Source organism: Hyla sarda, chromosome 9, assembly GCF_029499605.1.
Source record: "Hyla sarda isolate aHylSar1 chromosome 9, aHylSar1.hap1, whole genome shotgun sequence".
NCBI lineage: Eukaryota > Metazoa > Chordata > Amphibia > Anura > Hylidae > Hyla > Hyla sarda.
The window spans coordinates 12,132,623-12,156,880 of NC_079197.1; the positions used below are offsets into that span (position 1 = coordinate 12,132,623).

The window sequence follows — 24,258 nt, forward strand, 5'->3', positions numbered from 1 at the left end:
ATCATTTTGTATACCCTAAAAATAAGTCCCATCAAAACAAAAATGGTACCGATAAAAACGACACACCACGGTGCAAACAATGAGCCTCGTATAGCCCCGTATGCGGAAAAATAAAAAAGTTATAGGGGTCAGAATAGGACAATTTTAAACATACAAATTTTGATGCATGTCGTTATAATTTTATTAAAGTTGTAAAATAAAATAAAACCTATATAAATTGGGTATCCTGGCAACCGTATGACCCTCCAAAATTAAGATAAGGTGTCATTTTTACCGAAAATTGCACTGCGTGAAATCAGAAGCCCCCAAAATTACAAAATGGCCTTTTTTTATTTTTTTTATTTTGCCCCACAAATATTTTTTTTCTGGTTTCGGTGTAGATTTTGCAGTGAAATGATTGATGTCATTACAAAATAAAATTGGTAGCGCATAAAACCAGCCTCATAGGGGTCTGTTGGTGGAAAACTGAAAGCGTTATGATTTTTAGAAGGTGAAGAGGAAAAAAAAAACAAAAGTGCAAAAACTGAAAGGGTTGAAGGTGTTATTGGGATTTGTGTTAGCGCCATCTTGTGGCTGAATCTGGGTACTGCATGCTGGTGCATATTATTGGGTTTTGTGTTTAGTCATTTTATGGTGTTGATATTTTATTGTATAATAAGTCATTTAAATACTTTGCCTAAACATTTGTACCATGTTTTACTAATTGCACAACATCATTTCCTACCCTTCATCTCTTGGCAAACTGTGGACCTCCAGCTGTTGCAAAACTACAACTCCCAGCATGCCCGGACAGCCGTTGGCTGTCCGGGCATGCTGGGAGTTGTAGTTTTGCAACAGCTGGAGGGCCGCAGTTAGGAGACCACTGTTCTATGGATTCACAGGGGGGCAGCACTCACTTCTTCTAGTCCCAGTACATTATGGGGCAGTTAGTTCAGGATTCATGCCCCATACAGAAGAATCACAGGTAACTTATTAATATGACTTATTTGGAAATTTCCACGAAAAATACCCAAAATCCACCAGACATCTATATGGTGTAAAGTGCACTAACAAGACCTTCACCTCGGTTCGGTAAATACATTGATCAGCCAATGGCGACATGTTAGACTTTTCCTTTAATTCTGAAGAAGTGCTAACGGGGGAGGAGGGGGCGGTCACCTGGGCTTTAAGGGAAAGGTGACTATTAGGACATTGTGTGTGTTTGCAGCCGGGTTAGGGATCAGTGAGCTTCCGGCAGTGTCGGTGGACGGCGGAGAGGAAGGAGCTGGGAAGATGTTGTCGCAACGTATAATCTGCCTCCTCAGTGCCGTCATAGTCGTGTACTGTCAGGGAGAGAAGGGCACCTGCCCAGGTAAGGAGAAAAGGGATGTGTCCGGAAAGTGTTAGATGTGACAAGAGATAGATAGATAGATAGATAGATAGATAGATATGAGATAGATAGATAGATATGAGATAGATATGAGATAGATATGAGATAGATAGATAGATAGATATGAGATAGATAGATATGAGATAGATAGATAGATAGATAGATAGATATGAGATAGATAGATAGATAGATAGATAGATAGATAGATAGATATGAGATAGATAGATAGATAGATAGATATGAGATAGATAGATAGATATGAGATAGATATGAGATAGAAATGAGATAGATAGATATGAGATAGATAGATAGATAGATATGAGATAGATAGATATGAGATAGATAGATAGATAGATAGATAGATAGATATGAGATAGATAGATAGATATGAGATAGATAGATAGATAGATATGAGATAGATAGATATGAGATAGATAGATATGAGATAGATAGATAGATAGATAGATAGATAGATATGAGATAGATAGATAGATATGAGATAGATATGAGATAGAAATGAGATAGATAGATATGAGATAGATAGATAGATAGATATGAGATAGATAGATATGAGATAGATAGATAGATAGATAGATAGATAGATATGAGATAGATAGATAGATATGAGATAGATAGATAGATAGATATGAGATAGATAGATATGAGATAGATAGATATGAGATAGATAGATATGAGATAGATAGATAGATATGAGATAGATAGATAGATATGAGATAGATAGATAGATATGAGATAGATAGATATGAGATAGATAGATAGATAGATAGATAGATAGATATGAGATAGATAGATAGATATGAGATAGATAGATAGATAGATATGAGATAGATAGATATGAGATAGATAGATATGAGATAGATAGATATGAGATAGATAGATAGATATGAGATAGATAGATAGATATGAGATAGATAGATAGATAGATAGATAGATATGAGATAGATAGATAGATATGAGATAGATAGATAGATATGAGATAGATAGATAGATATGAGATAGATAGATAGATATGAGATAGATAGATAGATAGATATGAGATAGATAGATATGAGATAGATAGATATGAGATAGATAGATATGAGATAGATAGATATGAGATAGATAGATAGATATGAGATAGATAGATAGATATGAGATAGATATGAGATAGATATGAGATAGATAGATAGATAGATAGATATAAGATAGATAGATAGATAGATAGATAGATATGAGATAGATAGATATGAGATAGATATGAGATAGATAGATATGAGATAGATTGATAGACATGATATAGATAGATAGATATGAGATAGATAGATATGAAATAGATAGATATGAGATAGATAGATATGAGATAGATATGAGATAGATAGATATGAGATAGATAGATAGATAGATATGAGATAGATAGATAGATATGAGATAGATAGATAGATAGATAGATATGAGATAGATAGATAGATATGAGATAGATAGATAGATAGATAGATAGATAGATATGAGATAGATAGATATGAGATAGATAGATAGATATGAGATAGATAGATAGATAGATAGATAGATAGATAGATATGAGATAGATAGATAGATATGAGATAGATAGATAGATAGATATGAGATAGATAGATAGATAGATAGATATGAGATAGATAGATATGAGATAGATAGATAGATAGATATGAGATAGATAGATATGAGATAGATAGATAGATAGATATGAGATAGATAGATAGATAGATAGATAGATATGAGATAGATAGATAGATAGATAGATAGATAGATAGATATGAGATAGATAGATATGAGATAGATAGATAGATAGATAGATAGATATGAGATAGATAGATATATATGAGATAGATAGATAGATATGAGATAGATAGATAGATAGATATGAGATAGATAGATATGAGATAGATAGATATGAGATAGATAGATATGAGATAGATAGATAGATAGATAGATATGAGATAGATAGATAGATAGATAGATATGAGATAGATAGATATGAGATAGATATGAGATAGATAGATAGATAGATAGATATAAGATAGATAGATAGATAGATAGATATGAGATAGATAGATATGAGATAGATAGATATGAGATAGATAGATATGAAATAGATAGATATGAGATAGATAGATAGATAGATAGATATGAGATAGATAGATAGATATTATATAGATAGATAGATATGAGACAGATAGATAGATATGAGATAGATAGATATTATATAGATAGATAGATATGAGATAGATAGATATGGGATAGATATGAGATATAGATAGATAGATATGAGATAGATAGATAGATATGAGATAGATAGATATTATATAGATAGATAGATATGAGATAGATAGATATGGGATAGATATGAGATAGATATGAGATAGATAGATAGATAGATAGATAGATAGATATGATATAGATAGATAGATATGAGATAGATAGATATAAGATAGATAGATAGATAGATAGATAGATATGAGATAGATAGATATAAGATAGATAGATAGATATGATATAGATAGATGGATATAAGATAGATAGATAGATATGAGATAGACAGATAGATAGATAGATAGATAGATAGATAGATATGAGATAGATAGATATAAGATAGATAGATAGATAGATAGATAGATATGAGATAGATAGATATGAGATAGATATGAGATAGATAGATATGAGATAGATTGATAGACATGATATAGATAGATAGATATGAGATAGATAGATAGATAGATATGAGATAGATAGATATGAGATAGATATGAGATAGATAGATATGAGATAGATAGATAGATAGATAGATAGATAGATATGAGATAGATAGATAGATAGATATGAGATAGATAGATAGATAGATAGATATGAGATAGATAGATAGATATGAGATAGATAGATAGATAGATATGAAATAGATAGATATGAGATAGATAGATAGATATGAGATAGATAGATAGATAGATAGATATGAGATAGATAGATAGATAGATATGAGATAGATAGATAGATATGAGATAGATAGATAGATAGATAGATAGATATGAGATAGATAGATATGAGATAGATAGATATGAGATAGATAGATATGAGATAGATAGATAGATAGATATGAGATAGATAGATAGATAGATAGATATGAGATAGATAGATAGATAGATAGATATGAGATAGATAGATAGATATGAGATAGATAGATAGATAGATAGATATGAGATAGATAGATAGATATGAGATAGATAGATAGATATGAGATAGATAGATAGATAGATATGAGATAGATAGATATGAGATAGATAGATATGAGATAGATAGATATGAGATAGATAGATAGATATGAGATAGATAGATAGATAGATATGAGATAGATAGATATGAGATAGATATGAGATAGATAGATAGATAGATAGATATAAGATAGATAGATAGATAGATATGAGATAGATAGATATGAGATAGATAGATATGAGATAGATAGATATGAAATAGATAGATATGAGATAGATAGATAGATAGATAGATAGATAGATATGAGATAGATAGATAGATATTATATAGATAGATAGATATGAGACAGATAGATAGATATGAGATAGATAGATATTATATAGATAGATAGATATGAGATAGATAGATATGGGATAGAAATGAGATATAGATAGATAGATATGAGATAGATAGATATGAGATAGATAGATATTATATAGATAGATAGATATGAGATAGATAGATATGGGATAGATATGAGATAGATATGAGATAGATAGATAGATAGATAGATAGATATGATATAGATAGATAGATATGAGATAGATAGATATAAGATAGATAGATAGATAGATAGATAGATAGATATGAGATAGATAGATATAAGATAGATAGATATGATATAGATAGATAGATATAAGATAGATAGATAGATATGAGATAGACAGATAGATAGATAGATAGATAGATATGAGATAGATAGATATAAGATAGATAGATAGATATGAGATAGACAGATATGAGATAGATAGATAGATATGAGATAGATAGATAGATATGAGATAGATAGATAGATAGATAGATATGAGATAGATAGATAGATAGATATGAGATAGATAGATAGATAGATAGATATGAGATAGATAGATATGAGATAGATAGATAGATAGATAGATAGATAGATAGATAGATATGAGATATAGATAGATATGAGATAGATAGATAGATAGGAGATAGATAGATATGAGATAGATAGATAGATATGAGATAGATAGATAGATAGATAGATAGATATGAGATAGATAGATAGATAGATATGAGATAGATAGATATGAGATAGATAGATAGATAGATAGATATGAGATAGATAGATATGAGATTGATAGATAGATAGATAGATAGATAGATAGATATGAGAGAGAGATAGATAGATAGATAGATATGACATAGATAGATATGAGATATATAGATAGATATGAGATAGATAGATAGATAGATAGATATGAGATAGATAGATATGAGATAGATAGATATGAGATAGATAGATAGATAGATAGATACAGACAAAGACCGCCGGCGGAGACAAATTTGCGAGCTAAGTGCCTCACTATTTCATAGTTTCACATTTGCATCTATTACACCATAGCTGTATAGTCTCCATGTTTTAACTACATATTCATGTTGCACCTATATCCTTGTGCTGGCAGTGTGCTGCTGCATTCTTCTGTTGCTAGATAGATAGATAGATATGAGATAGATAGATAGATAGATAGATAGATAGATAGATAGATAGATAGATAGATATGAGATAGATAGATATGAGATAGATAGATATGAGATAGATAGATAGATAGATAGATATGAGATATAGATAGATATGAGATTGATATGAGATAGATAGATAGGAGATAGATAGATATGAGATAGATAGATAGATATGAGATAGATAGATAGATAGATAGATAGATATGAGATAGATAGATATGAGATAGATAGATATGAGATAGATAGATAGATATGAGATAGATAGATATGAGATAGATAGATAGATATGAGATAGATAGATATGAGATAGATATGAGATAGATATGAGATAGATAGATAGGAGATAGATAGATAGGAGATAGATAGATAGATATGAGATAGATAGATATGAGATGGATATGAGATAGATAGACATGAGATAGATAGATATGAGATAGATAGATAGGAGATAGATAGATATGAGATAGATATGAGATAGATATGAGATAGATAGATAGATAGATAGATATGAGATAGATATGAGATAGACAGATAGATATGAGATAGATAGATATGAGATAGATAGATAGATATGAGATAGATAGATAGATATGAGATAGATAGATAGATATGAGATAGATAGATATGAGATAGATAGATATGAGATAGATAAATAGATAGATAGATATGAGATAGATAGATAGATAGATATGAGATAGATAGATAGATAGATAGATAGATACATATGAGATAGATAGATATGAGATAGATAGCTATGAGATAGATAGATAGATCGATAGATAGATAGATATGAGATAGATAGATAGATAGATAGATATGAGATAGATAGATAGATAGATATGAGATAGATAGATAGATATGAGATATATAGATAGCTATGAGATAGATAGATAGATAGATAGATATGAGAGAGATAGACAGATAGATAGATATGAGATAGATAGATATGAGATATATAGATAGATATGAGATAGATAGATAAATAGATAGATAGATAGATAGATATGAGATAGATATGAGATAGATAGATAGATATGAGAGAGATAGACAGATAGATAGCTATGAGATAGATAGATAGATATGAGAGAGATAGACAGATAGATAGATATGAGATAGATAGATATGAGATAGATAGATAGATAGATATGAGATAGATAGATAAATAGATAGATAGATAGATATGAGATAGATATGAGATAGATATGAGATAGATAGATAGATGTGAGATAGATATGAGATAGATAGATAGATATGAGATAGATAGATAGATAGATATGAGATAGATAGATATGAGATAGATAGATAGATATGAGAGAGAGAGAGATAGATAGATAGATATGAGATAGATAGATATGAGATATATAGATAGATATGACATAGATAGATAGATAGATATGAGATATATAGATAGATATGAGATAGATAGATATGAGATAGATAGATAGATAGATAGATATGAGATAGATAGATAGATATGAGATAGATAGATATGAGATAGATAGATAGATAGATAGATAGATAGATATGAGATAGATAGATAGATAGATATGAGAGAGATAGACAGATAGATAGATATGAGATAGATAGATATGAGATAGATAGATAGATATGAGATAGATAGATAAATAGATAGATAGATAGATATGAGATAGATATGAGATAGATATGAGATAGATAGATATGAGATAGATAGATATGAGATAGATAGATAGATGTGAGATAGATATGAGATAGATAGATAGATAGATATGAGATAGATAGATAGATAGATAGATATGAGATAGATAGATATGAGATAGATAGATAGATATGAGAGAGAGAGAGAGATAGATAGATAGATATGAGATAGATAGATATGAGATATATAGATAGATATGAGATAGATAGATAGATATGAGATAGATAGATATGAGATAGATAGATATGAGATAGATAGATAGATAGATATGAGATAGATAGATATGAGATAGATAGATATGAGATAGATAGATAGATATGAGATAGATAGATATGAGATAGATAGATATGAGATAGATAGATATGAGATAGATAGATATGAGATAGATAGATATGAGATAGATAGATAGATAGATAGATATGAGATAGATAGATAGATATGAGATAGATAGATATGAGATAGATAGATATGAGATAGATAGATAGGAGATAGATAGATATGAGATAGATAGATAGGAGATAGATAGATATGAGATAGATAGATAGATAGATAGATAGATATGAGATAGATAGATATGAGATAGATATGAGATAGATAGATATGAGATAGATAGATATGAGATAGATAGATATGAGATAGATAGATAGGAGATAGATAGATATGAGATAGATAGATAGATAGATATGAGATAGATAGATATGAGATAGATATGAGATAGATAGATAGATAGATAGATAGATAGATATGAGATAGATAGTTATGAGATAGATATGAGATAGATAGATAGATAGATAGATAGATATGAGATAGACAGATAGATATGAGATAGATAGATAGATATGAGATAGATAGATAGATATGAGATAGATAGATATGAGAAAGATAAATAGATAGATATGAGATAGATAGATAGATAGATATGAGATAGATAGATAGATAGATAGATAGATAGATAGATATGAGATAGATAGATATGAGATAGATAGATAGGAGATAGATAGATAGATATGAGATAGATAGATATGAGATAGATAGATATGAGATAGATAGATATGAGATAGATAGATAGATTGATAGATAGATAGATAGATAGATAGATAGATATGAGATAGATAGATAGATAGATATGAGATAGATAGATAGATAGATAGATATGAGATAGATAGATAGATAGATAGATATGAGATAGATATGAGATAGATAGATAGATAAATATGAGATAGATAGATAGATATGAGATAGATAGATAGATAGATAGATATGAGATAGATATGAGATAGATATATATGAGATAGATATGAGATAGATAGATAGATAGATAGATAGAGAGATAGATAGATATGAGATAGATAGATAGATAGATATGAGATAGATAGATAGATATGAGATAGATAGATATGAGATAGATAGATATGAGATAGATAGATAGATAGATATGAGATATATAGATAGATATGAGATAGATAGATATGAGAAAAATAGACAGATAGATAGATATGAGATAGATAGAAATGAGATATATAGATAGATATGAGATTGATAGATATGAGATAGATAGATATGAGATAGATATGAGATAGATATGAGATAGATAGATATGAGATATATAGATAGATATGAGATATATAGATATGAGATAGATAGATAGATAGATAGATATGAGATAGATAGATAGATAGATAGATATGAGATAGATAGATAGATAGATAGATAGATATGAGATATATAGATAGATATGAGATATATAGATATGAGATAGATAGATAGATAGATAGATATGAGATAGATAGATATGAGATAGATAGATAGATAGATATGAGAGATATATAGATAGATAGATAGATATGAGATAGATAGATAGATAGATAGATAGATAGATATGAGATATATAGATAGATATGAGATAGATATGAGATAGATAGATATGAGATAGATAGATAGATAGATATGAGATATATAAATAGATATGAGATAGATAGATATGAGATATATAGATAGATATGAGATAGATAGATATGAGATAGATAGATATGAGATAGATAGATAAGAGATAGATAGATATGATATAGATACATATGAGATAGATATTAGATAGATACATATTAGATAGATACATATGAGATAGATATGAGATAGATATTAGATAGATACATATGAGATAGATAGATATGAGATAGATATGAGATAGATAGATAGATATGAGATAGATAGATAGATATGAGATAGATAGATATTAGATAGATATGAGATAGATAGATAGATATTAGATAGATACATATGAGATAGATACATATGAGATAGATAGATAAGAGATAGATATATAGATAGATATATAGATAGATATGAGATAGATAGATATGAGATAGATAGAGGTTTATAAATAATAATATTCCTTATCTTGCACACGTGTTGCTCCCAGTAATTCCCCCGGACTGTATTTCTGGATGAACAGGCACCAGTCCTGGATTTCCCATCAGTCCTTCTCTACAGTAATAATAACCTTCTATCCATGTCACATATATTCTTCTTATCTCTATTATGTCACATATATTCTTCTTATCTCTATTATGTCACATATATTCTTCTTATCTCTATTATGTCACATATATTCTTCTTATCTCTATTATGTCACATATATTCTTCTCATCCCTATTATGTCACATATATTCTTCTTATTCCTATTATGTCACATATATTCTTCTTATCTCTATTATGTCACATATATTCTTCTTATCCCTATTATGTCACATATATTCTTCTTATTCCTATTATGTCACATATATTCTTCTTATCTCTATTATGTCACATATATTCTTCTTATCCCTATTATGTCACATATATTCTTCTTATTCCTATTATGTCACATATATTCTTCTTATCTCTATTATGTCACATATATTCTTCTTATCTCTATTATGTCCCTTATATTCTTCTTATCCCTATTATGTCACATATATTCTTCTTATCCCTATTATGTCACATATATTCTTCTTATCTCTATTATGTCCCTTATATTCTTCTTATCTCTATTATGTCCCTTATATTCTTCTTATCTCTATTATGTCACATATATTCTTCTTATCCCTATTATGTCACATATATTCTTCTTATCTCTATTATGTCCCTTATATTCTTCTTATCTCTATTATGTCCCTTATATTCTTCTTATCTCTATTATGTCACATATATTCTTCTTATCTCTATTATGTCACATATATTCTTCTTATCTCTATTATGTCACATATATTCTTCTTATCCCTATTATGTCACATATATTCTTCTTATCCCTATTATGTCACATATATTCTTCTTATCCCTATTATGTCACATATATTCTTCTTATCTCTATTATGTCACATATATTCTTCTTATCTCTATTATGTCACATATATTCTTCTTATCCCTATTATGTCACATATATTCTTCTTATTCCTATTATGTCACATATATTCTTCTTATCCCTATTATGTCACATATATTCTTCTTATCTCTATTATGTCACATATATTCTTCTTATCCCTATTATGTCACATATATTCTTCTTATCCCTATTATGTCACATATATTCTTCTTATCTCTATTATGTCACATATATTCTTCTCATCCCTATTATGTCACATATATTCTTCTCATCCCTATTATGTCACATATATTCTTCTTATCTCTATTATGTCCCTTATATTCTTCTTATCTCTATTATGTCACATATATTCTTCTTATTCCTATTATGTCACATATATTCTTCTTATCCCTATTATGTCACATATATTCTTCTTATCTCTATTATGTCACATATATTCTTCTTATCCCTATTATGTCACATATATTCTTCTTATCCCTATTATGTCACATATATTCTTCTTATTCCTATTATGTCACATATATTCTTCTTATCCCTATTATGTCACATATATTCTTCTTATCTCTATTATGTCACATATATTCTTCTTATCCCTATTATGTCACATATATTCTTCTTATCTCTATTATGTCACATATATTCTTCTTATCCCTATTATGTCACATATATTCTTCTTATCTCTATTATGTCACATATATTCTTCTTATCCCTATTATGTCACATATATTCTTCTTATTCCTATTATGTCACATATATTCTTCTTATCTCTATTATGTCACATATATTCTTCTTATCTCTATTATGTCCCTTATATTCTTCTTATCCCTATTATGTCACATATATTCTTCTTATCCCTATTATGTCACATATATTCTTCTTATCCCTATTATGTCACATATATTCTTCTTATCTCTATTATGTCCCTTATATTCTTCTTATCTCTATTATGTCCCTTATATTCTTCTTATCTCTATTATGTCACATATATTCTTCTTATCTCTATTATGTCCCTTATATTCTTCTTATCTCTATTATGTCCCTTATATTCTTCTTATCTCTATTATGTCACATATATTCTTCTTATCTCTATTATGTCACATATATTCTTCTTATCTCTATTATGTCACATATATTCTTCTTATCTCTATTATGTCACATATATTCTTCTTATCTCTATTATGTCACATATATTCTTCTTATCCCTATTATGTCACATATATTCTTCTTATCTCTATTATGTCACATATATTCTTCTTATCCCTATTATGTCACATATATTCTTCTTATCCCTATTATGTCACATATATTCTTCTTATCTCTATTATGTCACATATATTCTTCTTATCCCTATTATGTCACATATATTCTTCTCATCCCTATTATGTCACATATATTCTTCTTATCCCTATTATGTCACATATATTCTTCTTATCTCTATTATGTCACATATATTCTTCTTATCCCTATTATGTCACATATATTCTTCTTATCCCTATTATGTCACATATATTCTTCTTATCTCTATTATGTCACATATATTCTTCTTATCTCTATTATGTTACATATATTCTTCTTATCCCTATTATGTCACATATATTCTTCTTATCTCTATTATGTCACATATATTCTTCTTATCTCTATTATGTCACATATATTCTTCTTATCCCTATTATGTCACATATATTCTTCTTATCCCTATTATGTCACATATATTCTTCTCATCCCTATTATGTCACATATATTCTTCTTATCCCTATTATGTCACATATATTCTTCTTATCCCTATTATGTCACATATATTCTTCTTATCTCTATTATGTCACATATATTCTTCTTATCCCTATTATGTCACATATATTCTTCTTATCCCTATTATGTCACATATATTCTTCTTATCCCTATTATGTCACATATATTCTTCTTATCCCTATTATGTCACATATATTCTTCTTATCTCTATTATGTCACATATATTCTTCTTATCTCTATTATGTCACATATATTCTTCTTATCTCTATTATGTCCCTTATATTCTTCTTATCTCTATTATGTCACATATATTCTTCTTATCTCTATTATGTCACATATATTCTTCTTATCCCTATTATGTCACATATATTCTTCTTATCTCTATTATGTCACATATATTCTTCTTATCTCTATTATGTCACATATATTCTTCTTATCCCTATTATGTCACATATATTCTTCTTATCCCTATTATGTCACATATATTCTTCTTATCCCTATTATGTCACATATATTCTTCTTATCCCTATTATGTCACATATATTCTTCTTATCCCTATTATGTCACATATATTCTTCTTATCCCTATTATGTCACATATATTCTTCTTATCCCTATTATGTCACATATATTCTTCTTATCCCTATTATGTCACATATATTCTTCTCATCCCTATTATGTCACATATATTCTTCTTATCCCTATTATGTCACATATATTCTTCTTATCCCTATTATGTCCCTTATATTCTTCTTATCTCTATTATGTCACATATATTCTTCTTATCCCTATTATGTCACATATATTCTTCTTATCCCTATTATGTCACATATATTCTTCTCATCCCTATTATGTCACATATATTCTTCTTATCCCTATTATGTCACATATATTCTTCTTATCTCTATTATGTCCCTTATATTCTTCTTATCTCTATTATGTCACATATATTCTTCTTATTCCTATTATGTCACATATATTCTTCTTATCCCTATTATGTCACATATATTCTTCTTATCTCTATTATGTCACATATATTCTTCTTATCCCTATTATGTCACATATATTCTTCTTATCTCTATTATGTCACATATATTCTTCTTATTCCTATTATGTCACATATATTCTTCTTATCCCTATTATGTCACATATATTCTTCTTATCTCTATTATGTCACATATATTCTTCTTATCCCTATTATGTCACATATATTCTTCTTATCTCTATTATGTCACATATATTCTTCTTATCCCTATTATGTCACATATATTCTTCTTATCTCTATTATGTCACATATATTCTTCTTATCTCTATTATGTCCCTTATATTCTTCTTATCTCTATTATGTCACATATATTCTTCTTATTCCTATTATGTCACATATATTCTTCTTATCCCTATTATGTCACATATATTCTTCTTATCTCTATTATGTCACATATATTCTTCTTATCCCTATTATGTCACATATATTCTTCTTATCTCTATTATGTCACATATATTCTTCTTATCTCTATTATGTCACATATATTCTTCTTATCCCTATTATGTCACATATATTCTTCTTATCCCTATTATGTTACATATATTCTTCTTATCCCTATTATGTCACATATATTCTTCTTATCCCTATTATGTCACATATATTCTTCTTATCCCTATTATGTCACATATATTCTTCTTATCCCTATTATGTCACATATATTCTTCTTATCCCTATTATGTTACATATATTCTTCTTATCCCTATTATGTCACATATATTCTTCTTATCCCTATTATGTCACATATATTCTTCTTATCCCTATTATGTCACATATATTCTTCTTAACCCTATTATGTCATTGCTTTCCTGACCTTCTCTCCTATTAGAAGTAAAAGTCCTAGAAGTTGGCGATTCCAATAAGATGGTCGTCCTACAAGGATGTCCTGGACCTGAGGGAATTGCGGGAATTAAGGGACCACCAGGACCCATTGGACCCAAAGGTATCCTGACCCAGTGCACTCATATAGGCTGATATGTTTGTCATACATCTTCATCATGGGCCCCTATGGGAGTGCGTACAGACCCTAGGGGGGCCTCACCACCCCCCCCAAAATCTCACGTCTTATTATTATTATAGTCCTAATACCTCTTCTGTATTATTTAGGAGATCGAGGGTTTGATGGGCTCTCAGGACTACCGGGAACGAGAGGTAAAAAGTAAAAACCAGAATAGATAACTGGTCCGGCTTCGGTTCTATAGGTCTAATGCGGTGTTTCCCAAGCAGGGTGCCTCCAGCTGTTGCAAAACTACAACTCCCAGCATGCCCGGACAGCCAAAGGCTGTCCGGGCATGCTAGGAGTTGTAGTTTTGCAACAGCTGGAGGCACCCTGCTTGGGAAACACTGGTCTAATGGTTTATGTTTTACTTTTAGGTGAAAAGGGGGATCCTGGAGATCCGGGAGAACCTGGACCCCCAGGACCACAAGGTAATGAAGATATATCTCAGTACATCTATAATAATACATTCTAGGCCTGAACCTTTTTTTTGACCATATATAGGGTCGCCACCTTTCTAGCAAAAAAAAATACCGGCCATGCTAATTTGCATAATTAATTATATATGCGTGACATCACAGGATACACATATGCGGGGGAAATTTTGTCCTATTCTGACCCCTATAACTTTTTTTACTTCTCCTTATACGGGGCCTATGTGAGGGTCATTTTTGCGCCACGATCTGTAGTTTTTAACGGAACCATTTTTGTTTTGATGGGACTTTTTGATCGCTTTTTTTTTTATTCAATTCGGGAGTTGCAGTTAGTTACTTACTACAACTCCCAGCATGTCCTGATACAGCCTGTGGATCAGCAGTTTCAGATCACGGGGGGGTCTGACTGCCGGGGCCCCGTACAGGAGATCGCGCGGGGGGGGGGGGCCCTGCGGTCCGTCCCCCCGCAATCTGAAACTTATCCCCTATTCTAAGGATAGGGGATATGATTTTTCAGGACTGGACTACTATAACTCCCATCATGGTTGCAAGTTGTAGTTTTGCAAGATCTAAAGGGCCACAAGTCAGAGACCACTGGAAAGTCTCCACACCTCAAGATAACAATGATTATTATTACTGGGAAACAATACTACTTGTTCCCTAATATCTAAAAATACTACTTGTTCCCTAATATCTAAAAATACTACTTGTTCCCTAATATCTAAAAATACTACTTTTTCCCTAATATCTAAAAAAATACTACTTGTTCCCTAATTCCTAAAATACTATTTGTTCCCTAATACCAAAAAATACTACTTGTTCCCTAATACCTAAAAATACTACTTGTTCCCTAATACCTAAAAATACTACTTGTTCCCTAATATCTAAAAATACTACTTGTTCCCTAATATCTAAAAAAAATACTACTTGTTCCCTAATTCCTAAAATACTATTTGTTCCCTAATACCTAAAAAAATACTACTTGTTCCCTAATTCCTAAAAATACTATTTGTTCCCTAATACCTAAAAATACTGCTTGTTCCCTAATATCTAAAAATACTACTTGTTCCCTCATTCCTAAAATACTACTTGTTCCCTAATACCTAAAAATACTACTTGTTCCCTAATATCTAAAAATACTACTTGTTCCCTAATACCTAAAATACTATTTGTTCCCTAATACCTAAAAATACTGCTTGTTCCCTAATATCTAAAAATACTACTTGTTCCCTAATTCCTAAAATACTATTTGTTCCCTAATATCTAAAAATACTACTTGTTCCCTAATTCCTAAAAATACTACTTGTTCCCTAATACCTAAAAATACTACTTGTTCCCTAATACCTAAAAATACTACTTGTTCCCTAATACCTAAAAATACTACTTGTTCCCTAATACCTAAAAAATACTAATTGTTCCCTAATACCTAAAAAATACTACTTGTTCCCTAATACCTAAAAAATACTACTTGTTCCCTAATACCTAAAAATACTACTTGTTCCCTAATACCTAAAAATACTGCTTGTTCCCTAATATCTAAAAATACTACTTGTTCCCTAATTCCTAAAATACTATTTGCTCCCTAATACCTAAAAATACTGCTTGTTCCCTAAGATCTAAAAATACTACTTGTTCCCTAATTCCTAAAATACTATTTGTTCCCTAATACCTAAAAATATTACTTGTTCCCTAATACCTAAAAATACTACTTGTTCCCTAATAGCCAAAAATACTACTTGTTCCCTAATACCTAAAAAATACTACTTGTTTCCTAATACCTAAAATTACTACTTGTTCCCTAATACCTAAAAATACTACTTGTTCCCTAATACCTAAAAATACTACTTGTTCCCTAATACCTAAAAATACTACTTGTTCCCTAATACCTAAAAATACTACTTGTTCCCTAATACCTAAAAATACTACTTGTTCCCTAATACCTAAAAATACTACTTGTTCCCTAATACCTAAGAATACTACTTGTTCCCTAATATCTAAAAATACTACTTGTTCCCTAATACCTAAACATATTACTTGTTCCCTAATATCAAAAAATACTACTTGTTCCCTAATATCTAAAAATACTACTTGTTCCCTAATACCTAAAAATACTACTTGTTCCCTAATACCTAAAAATATTACTTGTTCCCTAATATCTAAAAAATACTACTTGTTCCCTAATACCTAAAAATACTACTTGTTCCCTAATACCTAAAAATACTACTTGTTCCCTAATACCTAAAAATACTACTTGTTCCCTAATACCTAAAAATACTACTTGTTCCCTAATACCTAAAAATATTACTTGTTCCCTAATTCCTAAAATACTATTTGTTCCCTAATACCTAAAAATACTACTTGTTCCCTAATATCTAAAAATACTACTTGTTCCATAATATCTAAAAATACTACTTGTTCCCTAATTCCTAAAATACTATTTGTTCCCTAATATCTAAAAATACTACTTGTTCCCTAATACCTAAAAATACTACTTGTTCCCTAATATCTAAAAATACTACTTGTTCCCTAATACCTAAAAATACTGCTTGTTCCCTAATATCTAAAAATACTGCTTGTTCCCTAATATCTAAAAATACTACTTGTTCCCTAATATCTAAAAATACTACTTGTTCCCTGATACCTAAAAAATACTACTTGTTCCCTAATACCTAAAAAATACTACTTGTTCCCTAATATCTAAAATACTATTTGTTCCCTAATACCTAAAAATACTACTTGTTCCCTAATATCTAAAAATGCTACTTGTTCTTTTGGGGCAGGAGTAAGAGGACGACCAGGAGTGTCGGGAATACCAGGTAAAAAGCTCTTGTGTAATTAACAACATATAAACAACATATAAATAATGCTGCCACGTAGTCCATATAAATAATTCCATCATATACAGTAAATATAAGACCATAAAATAAAACCTCCATATAAACTTATACATTACACACATCACACTATACACATTACACACATCACTCCATACACATTACACACATTACACCATACACATTACACACATCACACCATACACATTACACACATCACACCATACACCTTACACACATCACTCCATACACATTACACACATTACACCATACACATTACACACATCACACCATACACACTGCACACATTGTGGTAGCATATGCCGGTAATCCCAGTAATAAGGGCTCTGTCATGGTGGAAGTTAGAGCATTGACAGGGCACTAAGTAACCAATGATATCTATTTGTTTGTGAATTTCCCCCAGGTGGCAAGGGTGACAAGGGCGTCTCATGTCCGAAGGAGTTTACTGGTAAGTACCTGACGTGGATGGCGATGGTTCTTGTACACTGGTATTATTGGTCTCAGTATACAGGATTTGATCAGTAACAGTATGATGGTAATATGTATGGTGATGATATTCCTCCTTGTATACAGGTATTATTAGTGATATTGGTCTCAGTATACAGGATTTAGTCAGTTACAGTATGATGGTAATATGTATGGGGATAATATTCCTCCTTGTATACTAGTATTATTGTTAATATTGGTCTTAGTATACAGGATTTGGTCAGTAACAGTATGATGGTAATATGTATGGTGATAATATTCCTCTTTGTATACTGGTATTATTGGTTATATTGGTCTCACTATACAGGATTTGGTCAGTAACTGTATGATCATAATATGTATGTTATAATATTCCTCCTTGTATACAAGTAATATTGGTCTCAGTATACAGGATTTAGTCAGTAACAGTATGATGGTAATATGTATTCTGATAATATTGGTCTCAGTATACAGGATTTAGTCAGTAACAGTATGATGGTAATATGTATGTGATAAATTTCCTCCTTATACACTAGTATTATTAGTAATCTTGGTCTCAGTATACAGGATTTGTTCAGTAACAGTATAATCGTAATAGGTATGGTGATAATATTTCTCCTTATATTCTGATATTATTGGGTATATTGGTAATATTGGTCATTATACATAATTTGGTCAGTAACAGTATGGTGGTAATATGTTTGGGGATGATATTTCACACTTGCATATTGGTACTATTAGTCTCAGTATCCAGGATTTGGTCAGTAACAGTATTAGTGTAATGTGTGTGGTGATAATATTCCTTTATGTATACTGGTATTATTCATAATATTGGTCTCAGTATACAGGATTTCGTCAGTAACAGTATGATAGTGAGTGATATGAATGGTGATAATATTCCTTCTTGTATACTGGTATTATTGGTAATATAATTATAGGCCAAAACGACCAAAATAACCCTGACTGTTCATCTACATGACTGTTCATAGGTGCCAGGAGCTGTAAAGAGCTTAAGGACATTGGTTTTCACCTGACCGGATGGTATACGATATACCCTGATGGCAGGCGGCCATTGGCAGTTCTGTGTGACATGGATACAGACGGGGGAGGATGGATTGTAAGTTACTCATACCCTATTGCCAACGGCTGTCCAGGCTTGCTGGGAGTTGTATATTTGCTACAGCTGGAAGCACACTGGAGATGATGTAGATACAGCAGTAACTATGGCTGCAATAAGCCTTCAAAAGAAATGGGCCCAAAGTGGAGCCCATGATGATTTACATCAATAAGTCACATTCAAAGCTCCCCTTATGGGCGGGACTTCTCCACAGGGTAGAAGAGCGGCACCCCAAATCCCTGTATTTGCACAGTACTGTTTTGGAACTGATAGATTTCTGACCAATCCCGCCCACTCCTGCAACATGTGTCCAATCCTGCCAGCTTCCACAACACGTGTCCAATCCCACCTACTCCTGCAACATGTGTGTCCAATCCCGCCCGCTTGCACATGTGTCCCATCCCATCTGCTCCCACAACATGTGTGTCCAATCCCACCAACTCCCCCAACATGTGTGTCCAATCCCTCCCGCTCCCACAACATATGTGTCCAATCCCATCTGCTCCACAACATGCGTGTCTAATCCCTCTCGCTCCCACAACATATGTCTCCAATCCCGTCTGCTCCACAACGTGTCTCCAATCCCGCCCGCTCCCACAACATGTGTGTCTAATCCCGCCCACTCACACAACATGTGTGTCCAATCCCGCCCACTCCCACAACATGTGTGTCCGATCTTGCCTGCTCCTGCAACATGTGTGTCCGATCCCGCCTGCTCCTGCAACATGTGTCCGATCCCGCCTGCTCCCACAACATGTGTGTCCAATTCTACCCACTCCCGCAACATGTGTGTCCAATCCTGCCTATTCCCGCAACATGTGTGTCTAATCCAGCCCGCAACATGTATGTCCAATCCTGCCCACTCCCACAACATGTGTGTCCGCTCCCGCCCGCTCCCGCAACATGTGTGTCCGATCCCGCCTGCTCCCGCAACGTGTCCATTTCTGCCCGCTCCCGCAACATGTGTGTCCAATCCTGCCCGCTCTTACAACCTGTGTGTCCAATCCTGCCTATTCCCGCAACATGTGTGTCTAATCCAGCCCGCAACATGTGTGTCCGATACCGCCCACTCCCACAACATGTGTGTCCGATCCCGCCCGCTCCCGCAACATGTGTGTTCAATCCCGCCCATTCCCACAACATGCGTGTCTAATCCAGTCCGCTCCCACAACATGGGTCCCGTCCACTCCACAACATGTCTGTCCAATCCCGTCTTCTCCACAACATGTGTGTCCAATCCTGCCCACTCCCGCAACATGTGTGTCCAATCCTGCTCACTCCCGCAACATGTGTGTCAAATACCACCCGTTACCGCAGAAATTCTGTGTTAGTAATGGTGGCTGTTGTACGTAGTACGTACGTGACATACTACGCCTCCTCAGTGCCGCACTAGTACCAGATGGCAGGGGGGAGGAGACAGCAGCACAGGACAAGAGGCTGCGCGTGCGCAGTGCACACACACAGCATGACGGCGGGTGAGCTCAGCTGGGACTCGGAACGGGAGTTGGGGTGGAACATATAACTATTAGAGGCCATTTCCACAGTGGGGGAGTGTGCAGGATCTGTGAGACCCACAGGCACAGTACGTGACAGCCTCCTCCTGCCTGCAAGAGCCTCATTAACGCTCATACTCGCAAGTCTTAGTATACAGGATTTGGTCAGTAACAGTATGATAATAATATGTATTGGGCCTCAAAAGACCCACGGGATCCCAATCCCGAAGGAGGGCTCTAATGTATACTGTAACCCAACCAAAGCCCACCTTGTGTTGTAGAGTAAATCTCTCTTCCCGGCCCATGTTCTCCTAGGTGTTTCAGAGACGTGTGGATGGTTCAGTGGACTTCAATCGTGGCTGGAGCAGCTACCAGCAGGGCTTCGGGAGTCAGCTGAGCGAATTCTGGCTCGGGAATGAACATCTGCATCGCCTCACAAACTCAGGTAACGTTTGACAAGATGGAGGAGGATGGGATCAATATGATGTTATATCTTCTGTGGGCACAGGTGGCAGACGTCCAGGACACCAAATACTGGTTATTGGACGATGGCAAAGTTTAGGTACAACTCCTCAAGGGGCCCACCGGCAGGTTCAAATGGGTCAAGTTGTCTCTAAAGAAAACCACAACGGCCATCAGCTGATCACCACATGTCCAGCCATCATGGATACTGGTTGTGTTGAGTCTTCCAGAGTTTCTCTGTTACTCCTGGGTCTCCTGAGGGATCTCGACCCACCCTCTGCGCACATTTGCCACCTGCAGGACACATTAGAGGGGACACCCCACCCTAAACTCTGGGTATGGTGGGGATGGGGCAAACGTAAGATGCAATGGAACGTTAAACAATGGCGGCTATTTCTTGCAGGATCGTATCAACTTCGCTTTGACCTAGAAGACTTTGAAGGCAACCGGACCTATGCCACATACAGTGACTTCAAAATTGGGATGGAGTCCGACCAATATATCCTGCAGTATGGCTCATTCATTGGAGGAACGGCAGGTAAATGCAACTACCAACCCTACTCATATAAGGTGCCCATAATCTTCTCTTCCTTAAAGGGGTACTCCACTGGCCAGTGTCCGGAACTAAATGTTCTAAACGCTTTTTTGCGCTGCGGCGGTCGGCCATGCCCCTCGTGATGTCACTGCCACGCCCCCTCAACGCAAGTCTATGGGAGGGGGTGTCACGCCCCCTCCCATAGACTTGCATTGAGGGGGCGTGGGTGTGTCATCACGAGGGGCATGGTCGACCCCCGCAACATGAAAACAGAATTCAGAATATTTAGTTCCGGACACTGGCCAGTGGAGTACCCCTTTAACAACTGTTGGGAAAGAGGCCACCATACACATTATGTCAGGGAGGTGTCAGCTGGAGTGATGAGACGCCTGATTGTCAGCCAGATGCCTGATTCTCAACCAGAGAATTCATAGGAAATGTAGGCTCCATTACAACAAGAAAACGCATCAAAATTACACCTAATGTGAACTGACACCAACCCCTGGGTCACCTTCAGCACCAGCAGCCTAATTAGATGATCAGGTGCACTGATCAAATGCCACACCCTCTTTCTGCACAGCCAGAGGATTTATGGGAAATATAGGCAGCATTATCAAGTCATTTCAGTTATTATCTGTAATCAGAAATGGCTGAAATCTCACGCCTGCCACATCAACTAAAACAGGTAAGCACAAGGCATATACAAGAATCTCTACATTATTCTCTAATAAGCAGCTAATAATATAGCTGCACTATGTGTAGAGTGCACTGTGCTTCCTTAATTCCTCGTCCTCCTATCTTTGTTCTAGTCTCATTTTGCAAATTGTGGAACATAGCAATAGATCAAAATGCTATTATCCCTAAACCAATATTTTATTGCGACAACCAACCTCCTGTTCCTTTAAAGGGTTAAAAGTGGCCATAAACATTATAGGTAAGTTGGCCAACCCTGTCAATTTTGGGGGATCTGGCAGACTAGCAAACATGTATCTTCCCTAATGGTAGATGTTAGGCGAAGGAAGACTCGCAGTGAAAGATAGGATCACACAAGAGTTGAGCCGCTGCCAGAGGAGGCAGAACATATACTGTATGTCTACTGAAAGGGGGAAATATTTGGTATTGCAATTTTTTAATTATTGTGCTGTTTTTGGGGGGATTTTTTCTTCTTCTAGGTAATTCCTTAGTAACACAGAAGGATCAAGCCTTCTCCACCAAAGACCGCAACAACGACAAGTCTAATAGAGCGGAACAAAGCTGCGCCGAATACTTTAAAGGAGGATGGTGGTTTGAATCCTGTCATCTCTCCCACCTGAATGGGGAATACATAAAGGGATTGCATTTAGTCAAGGGCAAAGGGCTCATCTGGTACAGTTTCAGGGGCAACTTTTACTCCCTAAAGTCCTCCGAAATTAAGTTTCGCCCTGTTAAAATTTAGATGGGCCCCGGCCTGGGAAGGGCGGTCAGATTCCTGTATTGTCAGATTAGTTATTAGTGAGTACATGGCAGTATCATAGCCCCTATTCTATATGTCAGTGTTTTCCAACCTGTTTGCAAAACTACAACTCCCAGCATGCCCAGACAGCCTAGAGTCCTGTGCTGAACTTACTAGAAATCTGGGTTTTGCACTCCCTATCCTGGGAATTGAAGTGGAATAAGACTGTCTTTAGCAATCATTGGCTAAAGACTATTTTGCAACAGCTGGAGGCACACTGGTTGGGAAAAACTTCATAAGCCTAGGCCAGTAGTTTTTTAACCAGAGCGCCTTCAGCTGTTGCAAAAACTACAACTCCCAGCATGCCCAGACAGCCTTCGGCTGTCCGGGCATGCTGGAAGTTGTAGTTTTGCAATGGCTGGAGGCGCCCTGGTTGAGATACACTACTGTATGTGCTTTGTGTTCCTCTCCATTAGATTCAGCTAGTGAGACTGACACATTAC

General features: G+C 33.4%; 1 protein-coding gene across 1 annotated transcript; it reads left to right on the plus strand.

The window, feature by feature from the left end:
* The first annotated feature begins 1,054 nt into the window (after positions 1 to 1,054).
* On the plus strand, positions 1,055 to 24,254 carry LOC130291810 (ficolin-1-A-like). The gene is made up of 10 exons (XM_056541106.1): positions 1,055 to 1,351; positions 14,795 to 14,908; positions 15,073 to 15,117; positions 15,340 to 15,393; positions 18,177 to 18,212; positions 18,655 to 18,699; positions 19,706 to 19,833; positions 21,642 to 21,771; positions 22,192 to 22,326; positions 23,496 to 24,254. The coding sequence occupies exons 1-10, from the start codon at positions 1,273 to 1,275 to the stop codon at positions 23,756 to 23,758; spliced, it is 1,029 nt and encodes a 342-aa protein (XP_056397081.1). The 5' UTR covers positions 1,055 to 1,272; the 3' UTR covers positions 23,759 to 24,254.
* The last annotated feature ends 4 nt before the right edge of the window (positions 24,255 to 24,258 follow it).